General features: G+C 45.3%; 1 protein-coding gene across 2 annotated transcripts in view; it reads right to left on the bottom strand.

Moving 5' to 3' along the window:
• The window catches only part of PLEC (plectin), a 174,928-nt gene that overhangs the window by 104,271 nt on the left and 56,504 nt on the right, over positions 1-14,153 (bottom strand). The window contains exon 1 of one of the 2 annotated variants that reach the window (XM_078866309.1): positions 512-933. The exons of the other annotated variant lie outside the window; for it this stretch is intronic. Coding sequence (XP_078722435.1) covers positions 512-740 — 229 coding nt within the window. The 5' untranslated portion in view covers positions 741-933. Of the gene's footprint in view, positions 1-511; positions 934-14,153 lie in introns of those variants that run through there. 2 annotated transcript variants of the gene reach the window in all.

Below are 14,153 nucleotides of genomic sequence, written 5' to 3'. Positions count from 1 at the left end.
GGGTGTGTGTGGTGCTGGCAACCAGCCACACATACCTCACACAGACAACAGCTAACAATATTAAAGCGGCAATGTTCACGTAACTTGAGCTTCAGTAAACTGAACATGCATGATGATACAAAACAACATTTAAACTAAAACTAATTTTATTTTACTAGGTAAGGCGCATTGAGCTAAATAGTTATTTTCAGAAGCGACCTGGCCACAAATTATAGGTCAACGAAGTGGCTTATCGCGTGGACATTTATAGCAGCCCAAAAAAACTCTCAACGCAAATGTGGACAGAAAAACCGGAGAACCTGGAGAAAAATCCACGTGACCACGGGGGAGAGAGAGAGAGAACATGCAAACTCCCAAACATTTAGTCAAGAAGCTACCATTTGTTACCATTAAGAGTTAAGTAAGCCTCCTTTTGGCTGGACCGCTATTGCTCTACCATTGACACGCGCCACAGGAAACAACAAAAAACCACGAGACCCAAGCGAGAAGGGCACCGAGTACCCCAACCCACCGGTACAGCACATCAGAGACGCCAGGCTACCGCCGCCGGTCAGATCAGCCGCCCGCCACTCTCTGTTGTAGAGCGAGGAGGATGAAGATGAGACGGAGGAGGGGGAAGCCACGGACAGTCTCTCGGGCGTTTGCGACACCACCACAAAGCTGTCGGCCGTGGCGCCCCTAAAAACGGAGTCCTCGAACACGTTGTTTTCCAGAAATCCCGGGGAGTTGCTGAACGCCATTTGTCCGGCAGTCCTCCGGGCGGATACGGCTTCTTTTTAGGATTCTGCTCGGACGGGTTAGGGGCTGTGATGCTGCTGCTGCCGTGCTGCCGACTTGGGCTCGCTGCCAAGGGCACTCGCTCTCTCTCTCTCTCTTGGCCACGCTTGGGTCTCGTTGTTCTGCTGCTGCAGAATATCTTTATAGGCGTTTTCCTTTTTTTTCACTCACTCTGCGTACCCCCACCCTTTCCGCCAAGGAAACCTCGACCCCCCCCTCTCTCCTCTCATTCTCACTCTGACTAGGGGTGGACTGGCCACACCTACCTGGGGCCGGCCCTTGAAGCAAAAAAACAACCCGAAAAATTCAAACAATTGGTGCCCTGGGATCAGTGTGCAGTCATTTTGATTGATGGCAAAGGCTAACACGTTTCGGTGGACAGTGTATGACACTGAAAAATACGCTGGACAGAACGAGAATAAGTGGATCTTTTTTTCTGAGCAAGGAAAATAAACAACAGGATGAGTGTTGAAGGTGGGGCAAAAAAAAAACTGATTTCCTTTGAATTTCATTTTCATGTCTCTACATTGCCTTCCTGTCCACTTTTAGAATAACATGCAGCAAAATGTGCAGTGCCAGACAAAAGCACATTTTATTTTAACACAAACTAAGGGGAGCATCAACGCAGAGCTTTGAGACAAATAAATTGGCCGGTGTGAAGTTGAACTTCCTCAAAGCGAACACGCAGTGTGAAATTTGCAATACATTTTTTTTTATCGCATTTGGCACTGAGGGTATAGAACGAAAAAAATTAACCCGTAAAAACTAAGTTTTTCACTATAAATCCTTTATATGCGTGGCATCGAGGCGGCTAGAGTACTCTCGTCCTCTGGCTTGAGATGGCTACCACCTATGGGTCAGATGATTGTCTGGCAGCATTAAACAATTGGTAATTAAATATTTAAAAAAATTTCCCTAAACAGTGTCAAATTTTGGAAAAAAAATTTCACGAAAATGCATTGTCACGCAGAACGAGTCTGTGTGCAAAATGTCAGCTCGATTGGATCACGGGAAGTGGGTTAAAAAACGACCGAAATATTTGCACGGTCCAAAGCAAGCAAGCGAACTTAATATAAAGGATTTAAAAAGATGTGATACTCCGTTGGCAACGGTGAAAAAAAATACTCTCACCAGAATTGTCAACACCGCCCGAAGGACCATTGCAGAACACATCGCTCGTTGTGTCGTTTAGCATTTCAGCGCAGCAGTGTGACTAGCGAACGCATTTAGTTTTTGTTACGCGGACATTAGTTTAACCGTATGGATGCAGAAAGGATACGAGTAGGCGTCTATGTATTCACAGAACGTACGGACATGTAAGCACTACACCTCGTTGCACATGGGAGAAGATAATATAGTCAGAGCAGCCAAACCTTGAGAGATGTTTACTTCACGTACTAAGGTCAACAGGTAGACAAAACCTATTTAAACCTGATTTGAAGCTTTCGTGACTGCAGGAATTACTCTTTGGTTCTTTCGGTAAAGTCACGTAGAAAGAAAATAAATTAAATAAGAGTACGACGTTTCGATTGCAACACAAGCAACCGTCATCAGGTAGAGGCCACGACACAGAGGCATTGGATCTCTGTGTGTCTATGTTGTGTGTCTCTCTCTGTGTGTCTGTGTGTGTCTCTCTCTGTGTGTCTGTCTGTGTGTCTATGTTGTGTGTCTCTCTCTGTGTGTCTATGTTGTGTGTCTGTATGTGTCTCTCTCTGTGTGTCTCTGTGTTGTCTCTCTCTGTGTGTCTATGTTGTGTGTCTCTCTCTGCTTGTGTGTCTCTCTGTGTGTCTATGTTGTGTGTCTCTCTGTGTGTCTATGTTGTGTGTCTCTCTCTCTCTGTGTCTGTGTGTGTCTCTCTCTGCTTGTGTGTCTGTCTGTGTGTCTATGTTGTGTGTCTGTGTGTGTCTCTCTCTGTGTGTCTATGTTGTGTGTCTCTCTCTGCTTGTGTGTCTCTCTGTGTGTCTATGTTGTGTGTCTCTCTGTGTATCTGTGTTGTCTCTCTCTGTGTGTCTATGTTGTGTGTCTCTCTCTGCTTGTGTGTCTCTCTGTGTGTCTATGTTGTGTCTCTCTCTCTCTGTGTGTCTTTGTGTTGTCTCTCTCTGCTTGTGTGTCTGTGTGTCTCCATGTCTGTGTTTTGTCTCTCTCTCAAATGTAGTTCTACCTGATGACGGTTGCTTGTGTTGCAATCGAAACGTCGTACTCCATTATTTAATTTATTTTCTTTCTACGTGACTTTACCAAAATAGCCAAAGAGTGACTATTTAAACCTATTTTTTTTTTATTTTACCAAGTAAGGCCCAGTGAGCTACGTAGCTATGTTTCAGAAGCGACATATCCACAAATGATAGTCGAATTAAGAGGCGTATCATATGGACATTTATAGAAGCCGAGCACTCTAAACGTGTGTTTCTAAATGTGGAGGGGAAAGCCGGAGGACCTGGATAAAAATCCACGCGATTATGGGGAGAGAGACATGCAAACTCGAAATATACAGCAGCAGGCGTCAGGGTCGGCATCGAACCCACGACCGCCTGTATACCAGGCAAGGGAGTTAACATTTCTCCACAGTGACGCCCCAAGAAGACCATCATAACATCCTATCGAGAGGGTGGTAAGCTATGCAGTGTAGACCCATCTGCATGTCAGAGGCACTGGTATTTATTAAAATTTCAAAACGAACTTTGGACTTTCGGTTCATCTTACTTTGCCCCGCGAGCGCAACATATTTGCATCATGTGGTACTCCTTTGCATAATGTAATACGGTAAGGCCTCGACATCCGCGAGGATTCGGTTCTTAAATATCTGCGCGAAAGTAGAATTCGCGAATGTAGATACTTCGTTTAGATTTGGGGAACAGGGGCAGTTGGGTTCCTCTGGTTTGACGAAGTATACGGGAGAATGTGAACACATTCCTGCGGAGGGAGCTGGTAGGAACGTTGGGTTGCTCGGTCAATGGCCAGGGTCAACGGCGGCGTGGTGTATTCCGCAAATATGGCCGACTGTGAGGGCGAGCACAAGCCGGTGTGAGTAGGTTAAACGTTGAGTTTTATAAGGGCACCACGGGGTGACCAGCCCCTCCCCACCCAGCCCCACCCAGCCCCACCCCTCCCACCCCCCACCCAGCCCCACCCAGCCCCTCCCCACCCAGCCCCTCCCCACCCTCCCAACCCAGCCCCTCCTCTCTCCACCCAACCCCACCCCTCCTATTTTTGGATGCACGACGGACGGACACAATAATCCCCTGTGGGCTGGTGTAACCAGGAGATTCCTACCAGTAAAATCTTTCATAACATTCATCCTGTCCTGTACACATAAATAACATCCATATGCGTACTTAAAATTGCGCAATACAAATAGATAACCACACAAATAATACTATAAATTTGAATAAAGGCAATACAAAAAAAATAATGCCGTGCATTTGGAAGTTTTATATATATCGAATGATGTGATGATGACGTTCAACAGACGTACTGTCACCACGAGAAAGTCTATCCAACAACTCCACGTTCAGAGCTAAACCCCTCACTTTTACTCTCGATCTCACTTCCTCCATCGAAGTGGAAAGAAAACATCCGCGAATGAAGATGTTTTACCGTAATCCTTTGAATAATGTCACATCCATTTGTATAATGTGATGTGTGTGCTCTGCAGCCATTACAATGGTGGCATTTATTTCACAGCTTACAAAAGCAGAAGCAATAAATGGTCGTTTCGTATTAGTAATTCACATTTAACTCTCTTTGCTATGGTTAATCCATCGACCCTATTACCCAGGACTCCTATAATTCACAGAAGTAGTATGGTCCCGCGGGAAAAAAAAACTTCAATTACTGAGGGCCCTATTCCTCCTATTGTCCGCCATTACCCGCGGATAAATGGAGCCAAATCACAGATAGGCCCGTGGATAATAGGACCACATTTGTTGCTTGGTAGCAAACAACCGACTCGCAACAGCTCTCGATCGGATTCAACAACAACTCAGAGAGTGCTAGGGGGCACTGTTTAAGACAACGCATCAAACCAATGACAGGTAAATGCATTTCTTGCACGGCGGATTCCACTCGATGCAGTGCGAGGATGCCCCTCCCTGGCAAGCGTTTACAACAGCAACAAAAAGGAGGAGATTTTTCCGATTCAAAAATATTTACAGGGATGCTGCCGTGGAGTTGATGGTCACCGCACTGGGGGAGAAATCCACAGGTTGATCTTCCATCAAGGCAGTTGAAGCAAGGGCCAATCTCATGTGCCTTTGTCCACCCAAAAATAAACATCGTTCATCGATCGGCAGGTGACTCGCGGTGAGGTCAAATGATGCCTGGCCAGTGTGGAATAGAAGGACAAATATTTTTACTTAAAACTTTCGTGACTGCAGGAATTCATTCTCGGTTCTTTCGGTAAAGTCACATAGATAGAACATTTAAAAAATGTTATCTCGCCTGATGAAGACTGCTTGTGTTGGGATCGAAACGTCGTGGGTTTTTTGCTTTTATTTTAATTAAATTTTAATGTAATTTTATTTTTTATTGTCTATCTACGTGACTTTACCGAAAGAATCAAGAATATGAAGACTAAATATCCTCAGGTGTGGCTCTCTACTGCTGCCTCTACTGGGGGGGGGTGCCACCTGTTGTGGTGTGAGCAAGCAATCGCAGGGCTGAACCATTACCGATTAAGGTCGCTCACTGGACACTGACACAGTAACTTGTTCACAATGGCCTCCTATCGCAAAACCCGTACTGTGTGACCCTTCGCAAAGACAAAGAGGTCCAAGAAATAAAGTGTCATCCAACGGCCCAGTCAAGGTGGACAGGAGGTCGGGAACACAGGACCCCAAAGGCAAGCACTCTGACCACTGGGTCACCCAGATTTGGCTTTCATTTTCACGATGCAAACGGCAGGGTGGACCCTCACCTGTTGGTCTGATGTCATCTACACATACATGGGGGAGGTTATATTGTCCGTAAAATAAACAGAGCTAAACAGGGTCACGTTTAATACGCAACACCCAAGTCGTATTTTGAGTGCGGGATTTTAATGGACTTTAATTGGACCCCCCCCACCCACCGCAGAAGTGATTATCTGAGCCGGAGATGATAGCGACAATGAAAACAAAAGTACGTGAAAAAACAACAAAAATGCGCGGATAATGCCTCCCTGTAAGTGTCCTGTCAGTGCAAGAATGCGACAGCTGTAGGCACCGATAAATTAAGTCACTTGTAAACATGCCCTCTGTCACGTAGAGCCTGCATGGAGCTCATAGAAGAAACAAAGGCTGTGCTATTCATTAAGGGCACAGACAAGAATGTTCGCAAGTGACACTAATATAATGAATGTATTTTCATCTGTAGGGTGATTTCAGAGTTTTGCATAGTGGTATAATGCAGCGTATGGTCATTGATCTTTGTAAATACTTTCATCATATTACTACTAAAGATGTGGTTACCAATACATTAATGACATTTTAACATGAAGGAATTTGATACATTGTTACTTTATTGACTTGCATAATTATTTTAATAGGACTGCCAAAACATCGGGATGGAGCTGTGACACAGTGGTTATGAATAATAGTAACGAACCCAGTGATCTGAGTTCAAATCCCACCCACGGCTAACATCAGTGATATCTGACACGGTCCTGGATCCTCCCCTGCTTACACCTCACCACCTTACAACCTGCACTGACCGGCGTGGTGAAGTATGGTCAAATAACCCCCTCGACAGCATGGAGAGGCCTTCATCCAGCATTGCATTGACGAGACATTTCCAGTACACAGAGCTATTCTTGTTATGAAGGTTATTGCTTGGTAATTGTTCTTTATTTAACGTGGCCCTGGCTTCGACATGCTTAAGGCCTGTTGTTCCAAAGAATATCAGAAGATCGTTAATGTCCAAAGGGGCTCAGTGTGCTTTCGTGTTCCTTGCTAATTGCAGAATTTCTGTAAGTTGTGATTCACAGCAATTTGGTACACGAGATTGCACAGCATATTAGTGACCTCTGATTCGCACGGTCGGCTTCGTACGGTACGAAAAAAAGTTCGACATGCATACATTACGTAAAAAAATACAAATCATTAAAATGACAGCAATATTAGAAGACCAATGCTAAATTGTCTTTGTAGAAGCAGGGATAGATATGTCAATAAGGCAATGGCAATGTTCATATAAAATGTTCTATGTGCCACGTCTTTTCTCAAAGACATCAGCGATCATCGCCATCCTTCCTTCCATTCAGTTATGTCCATGATATTACTCAATAACTTTTCAACAGATACTCCCAGTTGAATGCAATTGTTTAAACGGCTTACGTTCATAATTCACTCTTTCCTGGCTTCTTGCACCTTTAATTTTCCCAGTAAAAATCTGATATTCAGTCTCTGTCTTCTCATTACATGTCCAAGAAATCTAACTTGCCTGCCTTTCTATGATTCTTATTGATTACATGTTTGTACTTTATCATCCGTAATTTTACATACGAAAAAAGGTTCTAGAATTTGCGACAGAGGCATGATTCGCAGACACTCACCTTAATCCAAAAAACTTTTACATGAAAAACATTCACCGGATCACCGGATGATTTGTTTGTGGACCAAATTTATGGACATAATGCAATAATAACATTGGTGCGGAATCAATTGCTTGGGAGTTTTTTTCTGGACAAAAGTCCCTATTTATTTGGTTTCCTGGAAAGCTCATAATCTTAAATAAAAGGACAAAGCAAAAGTAAGCAGACTGAAATGTGTGCTGATAAAGGGGACGCTTGTTATCTTTCAGACAGGAAAAACTCTGCCCATCCTGGGCTTATCACTTGGTCTGTGCAGCTGGAGGCTCCATGCCATCCTAGTATTGTCTGCTCCTTACAAAGATCTCACGTATAGCTTTAACATGCTTTCGGGGCAAGTGCTGTTAGCGAGCACCTATGAAGGCCGGCATGGCACGCGAGGGGGTGTGTGGCCAGCACCACATCCGGCCACCTTCGTCTCCCCAGTGGCGATGTTTACACACCGCACCAGGTACTTATCTGAGGCTGAGTACACCTAGGGAAGGCCCAGGACCGGCTCAGATAATCGTCACTGGTGTTGGCCGTGAGCGGGAATCGAACTCGGTTGGCCAGGTTCGAAGCGCAGCGCGCTAACTGCTACACTACATTCGCATGCCCTTTCAACCATCCATCCATTTCTTCTTATCCTCTCATTCATTGCAAGGTGTCTATTGCTTATTCATATTGAATCATTCTCCGTCTCGAATGCCTTGACCTCCTTTGCTTCACGAGATAATGCCTCCCCTCTTAGCCACATATAAACGTGGCCCCCATGGGAGGGCACTCCTTCTCCTCTGCTCTCTCCCCTGATCGTAAAAAAAAGTCGCGGACTCGATTATAATCAATTCCAGTAAATAGTGTTGAAAATGGAACCAAACTTCACGGAATGCTTATCGTGTGACAACCCAATCCAATCAAGATATACTTTTTAAACACAAGGAATAAAAATCGTACACCCGCATGGATCCTGTAATGTTTTCCAACACGCCTTTATGCTTGGAAATATTCAATTAGCATTAATGACACACACGTTCCAAGACACAACGAGATGACGTGATTGGCGCGTGACATGCGATGTCGCGATATGACGTCATGTAACAATGTCACGGGGAGGAGAGGCGTGAGCATGACGTATGATGTCATCGCCATGGCTTAAAAGGCATCTGTCTCATTAGACCTCCTTTGCCAGTACCAAAATATAATAATATGGTTTTTCCACTTTTTTCTGGCAACAAAACTGAAACCTTTTTTACAAAGAATAATGTGTACATTAACCACAATACTTGAAAGGACAATGCATATGTTATCAGAGTGTGTTTTTTGTTTGCATTTTGACCACAAGTATTGTGGTTAATGCACACATGATTCCTTGTAAAAAGGTTTCAGTTTTGTTGCCAGAAAAAAATGGGAAATAACCCTACTATTATAGGCATCTGTCTGTTTCGCGCTGTGTTACTTTAATGTCACGTTGAGAAATAATTTGGTGATTGGGCAACCCATCCAATGCTTTAAACAAACTTACTTAAAATGTTACCTGTTCAGCGTGGCATTTACAGATATAGATTAAAAGAGTGTCACATTAATGTATAGCTCTCGATTAACCGTGTTATTATTCGAATTGCATATTCTTTTAGTTTTTTTGTGAGGATAATACCCGATTAGCAACCACAACTTAAATGATCAAATTTCATTTTTTTTATTGCGTTATCAATTCCATACCCAGTTATGTATGACGCCAGTATTGCCCAAACTTACCTTGCAGCCTCTTCCGAGATCTCCAGCACAGCCACAAGGCTATGACGTGCCCTGCCACGAACCCCAGCACCGTAGCGCCAGATGAAGTCACATCTTGCCACATTTAGTTCAAAAGGAACTCGCTTTGCTTGATAATAAAAAAAAGCCTCCGAGTGATTTGGCAGACGGCTGCAAAACGATGCACTACACTACTCCCGTTGTCGTTGGCAATATCGTGCCTTTCCTCTTCCAAATTTCTGAATCGTTCGGCTTAATTATTTATTTTGTGTTTGGGGGGGGGGGGGAGAAAAAAGGGAAAGTTACCACGCTCGAGAGGACAATCCACTCGTACGCAAAATGTTTACGCCGGGCGTGTCATTCTGCGATGAAATGAAATCGCGCTTCTTGGTACAATTGCTCTTCAGCCCCCTGTAGAAGAATGACTAACTTCTGCGCTGCAAGATGCACCCTTTTAAAGCTGCAGCAAATGTGAATGATCTATATGCAATACGTACATCGACGGGTTTTTTGTTGTTGTTGCATGGACACGTTTAACATAAAATATTGCACGTTTGTAATCGGATTCAAATTATAATAATTCCTCGACTCAATGACCATACGTTGAGAATATGGAGACTATTAATCATCCGTATGGTAACATCTGTCTGCACTCGCGATCGCCGTGCCCTTCGCTGCTTGCGCGTGTTCACGTCTTCACGTTCCTAAATAAGTTTTTTCTTGGAGTTGTTTTTCTGTCTCTCTCTCTCTCCCTTTGTCCAGCCGTGCGTCGGCCTCTTCCCCTCGGCTGTGCAGCCTTTCTCTGCGCGGGTGACCCAAGTGCGCACTCGCTCAGCGCTCAGTCTCCACCTCTGATGGAAACGTAACACCACTGTACGTGCAACAAGGGCACCCGCGTCCCTTCCGTCCCGGCGCATTGCTCGAAGGTCACTAATGTCTGTCGCCCTCCGTCCAATATGGGAACAGGTTGAAAATACACCCCCGGGCGGAATGAAAACCCCGTGGCTCACGTACGCGTTTGGGGGGCCAATTGACGGCAAACAGATGTACATTGGGCGCAGCAGTCCCCTGCAACAATGGGAGAGATAAAGGTGCAGGCCCTGCAATCGTGATTCCTCCTTTCGTAGGGCTGCTGATGTCGATGCAGAGCAACGACTACAATTTCACATCCAGGTGGTCAAGCCCAGAAAAACGCGTCAGCTGCAGTAGCGGAGCGTATCGCTGTGATGTCTCCCTCGTATTTGTGGATCGGGCATTGCATCGTTCTGGATAACCACAGTCGCAACATTGGAGGTTTTTTTTAATTTTCCATTTGTGCATCCTAAACCGCAATGGATGCGGTTTAGGGTGGACCATGAGCTTCGTGAAAGATCAAAACTCAGCGATCTTCCGCAGGTCAGCAATTGCACGTTCACATCACCACTGGCGGCAGGACCTCTCTCCTCTAGGGAGCTCGAGACGCCCTCTCTTAGAGGGCATCTCTTAGAGGGCATCTGGCCGACTCTTTACCACTGGCACGACGCATTAGAAGAAGTGGGAGTACCAGAACTCTACACATACGTAACCTGCCAATCAGCCAACAGCGGTGTACAAAGTTATACTGCTGGGGAACCAGAGGTAGGGGAGATATTAAAATAAAAACGTGCTCTGTTTTAACTGCCGCACCGAGGGATCGGATGGGCAAACTCATGCTTTGCAAGTCCAGTGTGGGAACCATCAGACCATGGCAGCATCCATACTTAGAGCAACATAATAAAAGAATAACAACGTTCGTTTTTTTCAGGAAAGTCATGCCTGAGCACGTGGGCCCCGTTACATATCAAGTATTTCTGCATGTGGCAAGAAACTGGAGCACCAAGAGAAGACGCCACATACGACGAGGAGAAAACGCTCCCACTCTGCACGCCAAGGTTAAACACACACACTACTGCTCGCTGCTATAATGCCCCTTACAGCCACTTCATTGTCCAGCAGATGGACGCCCCAAGCGTACGATGGCTCAATAGCTTACATCCGTGAATTCATACACATACATAAGTGTAAGCATATGAACACTGCCAATATGTTAACGCATGCACGCATACATACGTGTATGTACAAATATAATAATGCAACGTACAATATCCATAATACAGGTTTTTGGGGTTAGATCACCTACATATGAATGTGTCATGAAACCCGCCACCACCCGACACAACCAATGAGTAAGGTTTGTCACGTAAACAGAACGTGGCCAATTCGTTACTAGTACAGCACACCGGTGTGTTGGAGAGCAAAGCCACAACATTTACAACATTTACAATCTGAGTCACTACATTAACAACCTGAGTCGTACTCAGATTATAAATATTGTGGCTTTGCACGCGAAAGCCTACGTGTTAAACTGGCAATGTACAATAGTCTGTTTCTGTTATACCATCGGAATGTAATGGTTATGCTTCAGTAGCATGTACACGTGTCGTGTTACATCTTTGTAGCTCCAATACTTTTGTTGTCAATTGAATTGGCCCGAAGAACAGCACCACCGAGATGCCGGGTTAAAATCCGTGCAAGTCGCCTGCAATACATCTTGGGTGTTCTAAGTGTCGTGAGTTGATGGTCTCAATCCAGTCACCGGTAGCGGATTTCAAATTATGTTTGTCTCGTGCCACAATTGGAATATAATTGGGGGAGGGGGGCGGGGGAAAGTGAAAATAAATGTTTAGTTCTATCGATTTGCTCATAGGGTAATGCTTAAAAACAATCACGTGCCAAACAGCATCACCTTTGATGATTCCATATAATATGTAACTGCTTGCCAAAGTGTATTCGTACCCACGGTTCAGACAGCCTGCAGTTAAAGTGCAGCATAAAGGCACCCTAACAATGCGGGCTGCTGATTGCACGTGCCCCTTTGGAGCCCACGTGCAGTGCTCACCAGGGTCGTGTCCTGCAAGTGAAACGACACAGCCACTGTCTGCTCATACTGGGGCCGATGACGCGGCCAAGCGTTGAACAGTAATCTCCTTTTTCGTATTTGATTGTCAGCCAACACTGGTAAAAACAACATGGGCATTTTAATCTTCTTGGTTCTTTCGGTAAAGTCACGTAGAAGGGAAATAATAAAATAATAAAAATAAAACATAATAAAATAATTCTCACGACGTTTCGGCCACAACGCAAACAGCCGTCCTCAGGTGAAGAACAGGTCTGTCGGGAAGACAGCATCTGAATGGCATTCATTTATTATTTTATTATTTCCCTTCTACGTCACTTTACCGAAAGAACCAAGAAGATGAATCCCTGCATTCACGAAAGCTTTAAATCGAAGTATGGGCATTTTCGTTTTCTTCTATCATGTGCACCAACAGGGGCTTGCGCACAAACACGTCCACGTACACGTCGTGCTCTATTTTAGCCCCCCCCCCCCTCCCAATACGTTCCATTCATTGGCTACCACATTCTGATAAGCTCCCCCCCCCCTCCTCCCCCTTAACTTGGCAAATCTAGTTGTGACGGTCCCACCTGGTGACGGAGACTTGTGTTGCCTCCGAAACGTCGTGATTTTTTTTATTATTTTATTTCTATTATTATTTTTATTAATTTTAATTTCATTTTTTACCTACGTGACTTTACCGAAAAAACTAAGAGGATGAAGCGTCAGCGTGTTGACCCGCTCGATGCAGAAGTTCCCGATTCGAGCCCGACGGGCGCCCTGGTTAATACTGCGGGCGTATGCAGACCCTGCGATGTTATTCGAAAAAGAGTCGGCCACTTGCACTGGTGTTGCGCTCAACATTTGTCAAACTTGAAAATGATTCGTGACGGATCCAATTGCTTGAAGCCACATGGAAAAATTCCCCGACTGTGAGCTATGTATGGTGCGAAAGAAGTTCAACACACAAACTACTGCCAACAACACCTGTCTTTGAAACACAATGCCTTCGCGATAGCCTTCAGCTATGAGAATGGCCCGAATACCAAATGCACGAATGATAACAATTTGTATCGAGTCTGTAATTATATAAAAAGAATGGTGCATATGATGAGAGTGGTTAAGATGAAAAATTGGGGTTATTTAACGTGGTGGTGGAGTTATGGTGATAGTTGGGAGAGCAAGGGGGGAAAGGTAGGTAGGGGTAAGGTGAGTGATAGGGGTTGGGGTAGTGATAGGGGTTGGGTAGTGATAGGGGTTGGGGTAGTGATAGGGGTTGGGTAGTGATAGGGGCTGGGGTAGTGATAGGGGTTGGGTAGTGGTAGGGGTTGGGGTAGTGGTAGGGGTTGGGGTAGCGATAGGGGCTGGGGTAGTGATAGGGGTTGGGGTAGCGATAGTGGTAGTGGTAACGATAGGGGTTGGGGTAGACCTGGTCGTAGCAGTTGGTGGGAGCGGCTGTAACAGAAGGGTGGGCTCGGTTAAAGGTACGAGGGTCGTTTTGAAGCAGGGTCAGAAGCAGGCCACAGTGAAGATGATTGTTTGACGTGCAGCGGGAGTTGGTTCCAGTGAAGGGGAGCTCGAAGGGGAAAGGAACAAAAGCGTGGACGCAGGGGCGAGGGAGGCACGGAGAGGAAGCTGGAATGGAACAGAGCAGTGAGCAGGGCCGGATTAAGATTGTGTAGGCACCCTGGGCTACAGGATGCTGTGAGCCCCCCCGCCCCCCAGTAATATTTTCAAAATGAAAACAAAGCTGAAGAAAAATAAAATGTATTTCTACAAGGCTAACAACAAATACAATTCAACATTCACGAGTGAAATAACGTTTCACTTCATCTCTGAAGGCCCTTCCAGCTGGCAGAGGCCCCTGGGCTGCAACCTCTAAAGCCCCCGTGCCTTCATCCGGCCCTGGTCGTGAGAGATGAGAGAAGCAAGCACGCTAGGGTTGGGGTAAGATCATGGAAAGATTTAAAGATGAGAGTGACGATTTGGAAACAGACAGCGGTATTAGACAGGAAGCCAGTGGAGTTGGTAATAAGGGGAGCAGAAGTGCGGGCATTGTGGGGGAGGTGAAGAATGATCCGGGCTGAGGCATTTTATGTCTGTTGGAGTGGAGTGAAGGCATCGGCAGGAAGGCTGAGAAGAAGAGATTTGAAGAAACTGTCTGAT

The sequence above is a fragment of the Lampetra fluviatilis genome, chromosome 22, assembly GCF_964198595.1.
Source record: "Lampetra fluviatilis chromosome 22, kcLamFluv1.1, whole genome shotgun sequence".
Lineage (NCBI taxonomy): Eukaryota > Metazoa > Chordata > Hyperoartia > Petromyzontiformes > Petromyzontidae > Lampetra > Lampetra fluviatilis.
The sequence above is the reverse complement of the archived record's forward strand: the minus strand, read 5'-3'. Positions and strand labels throughout refer to the sequence as shown.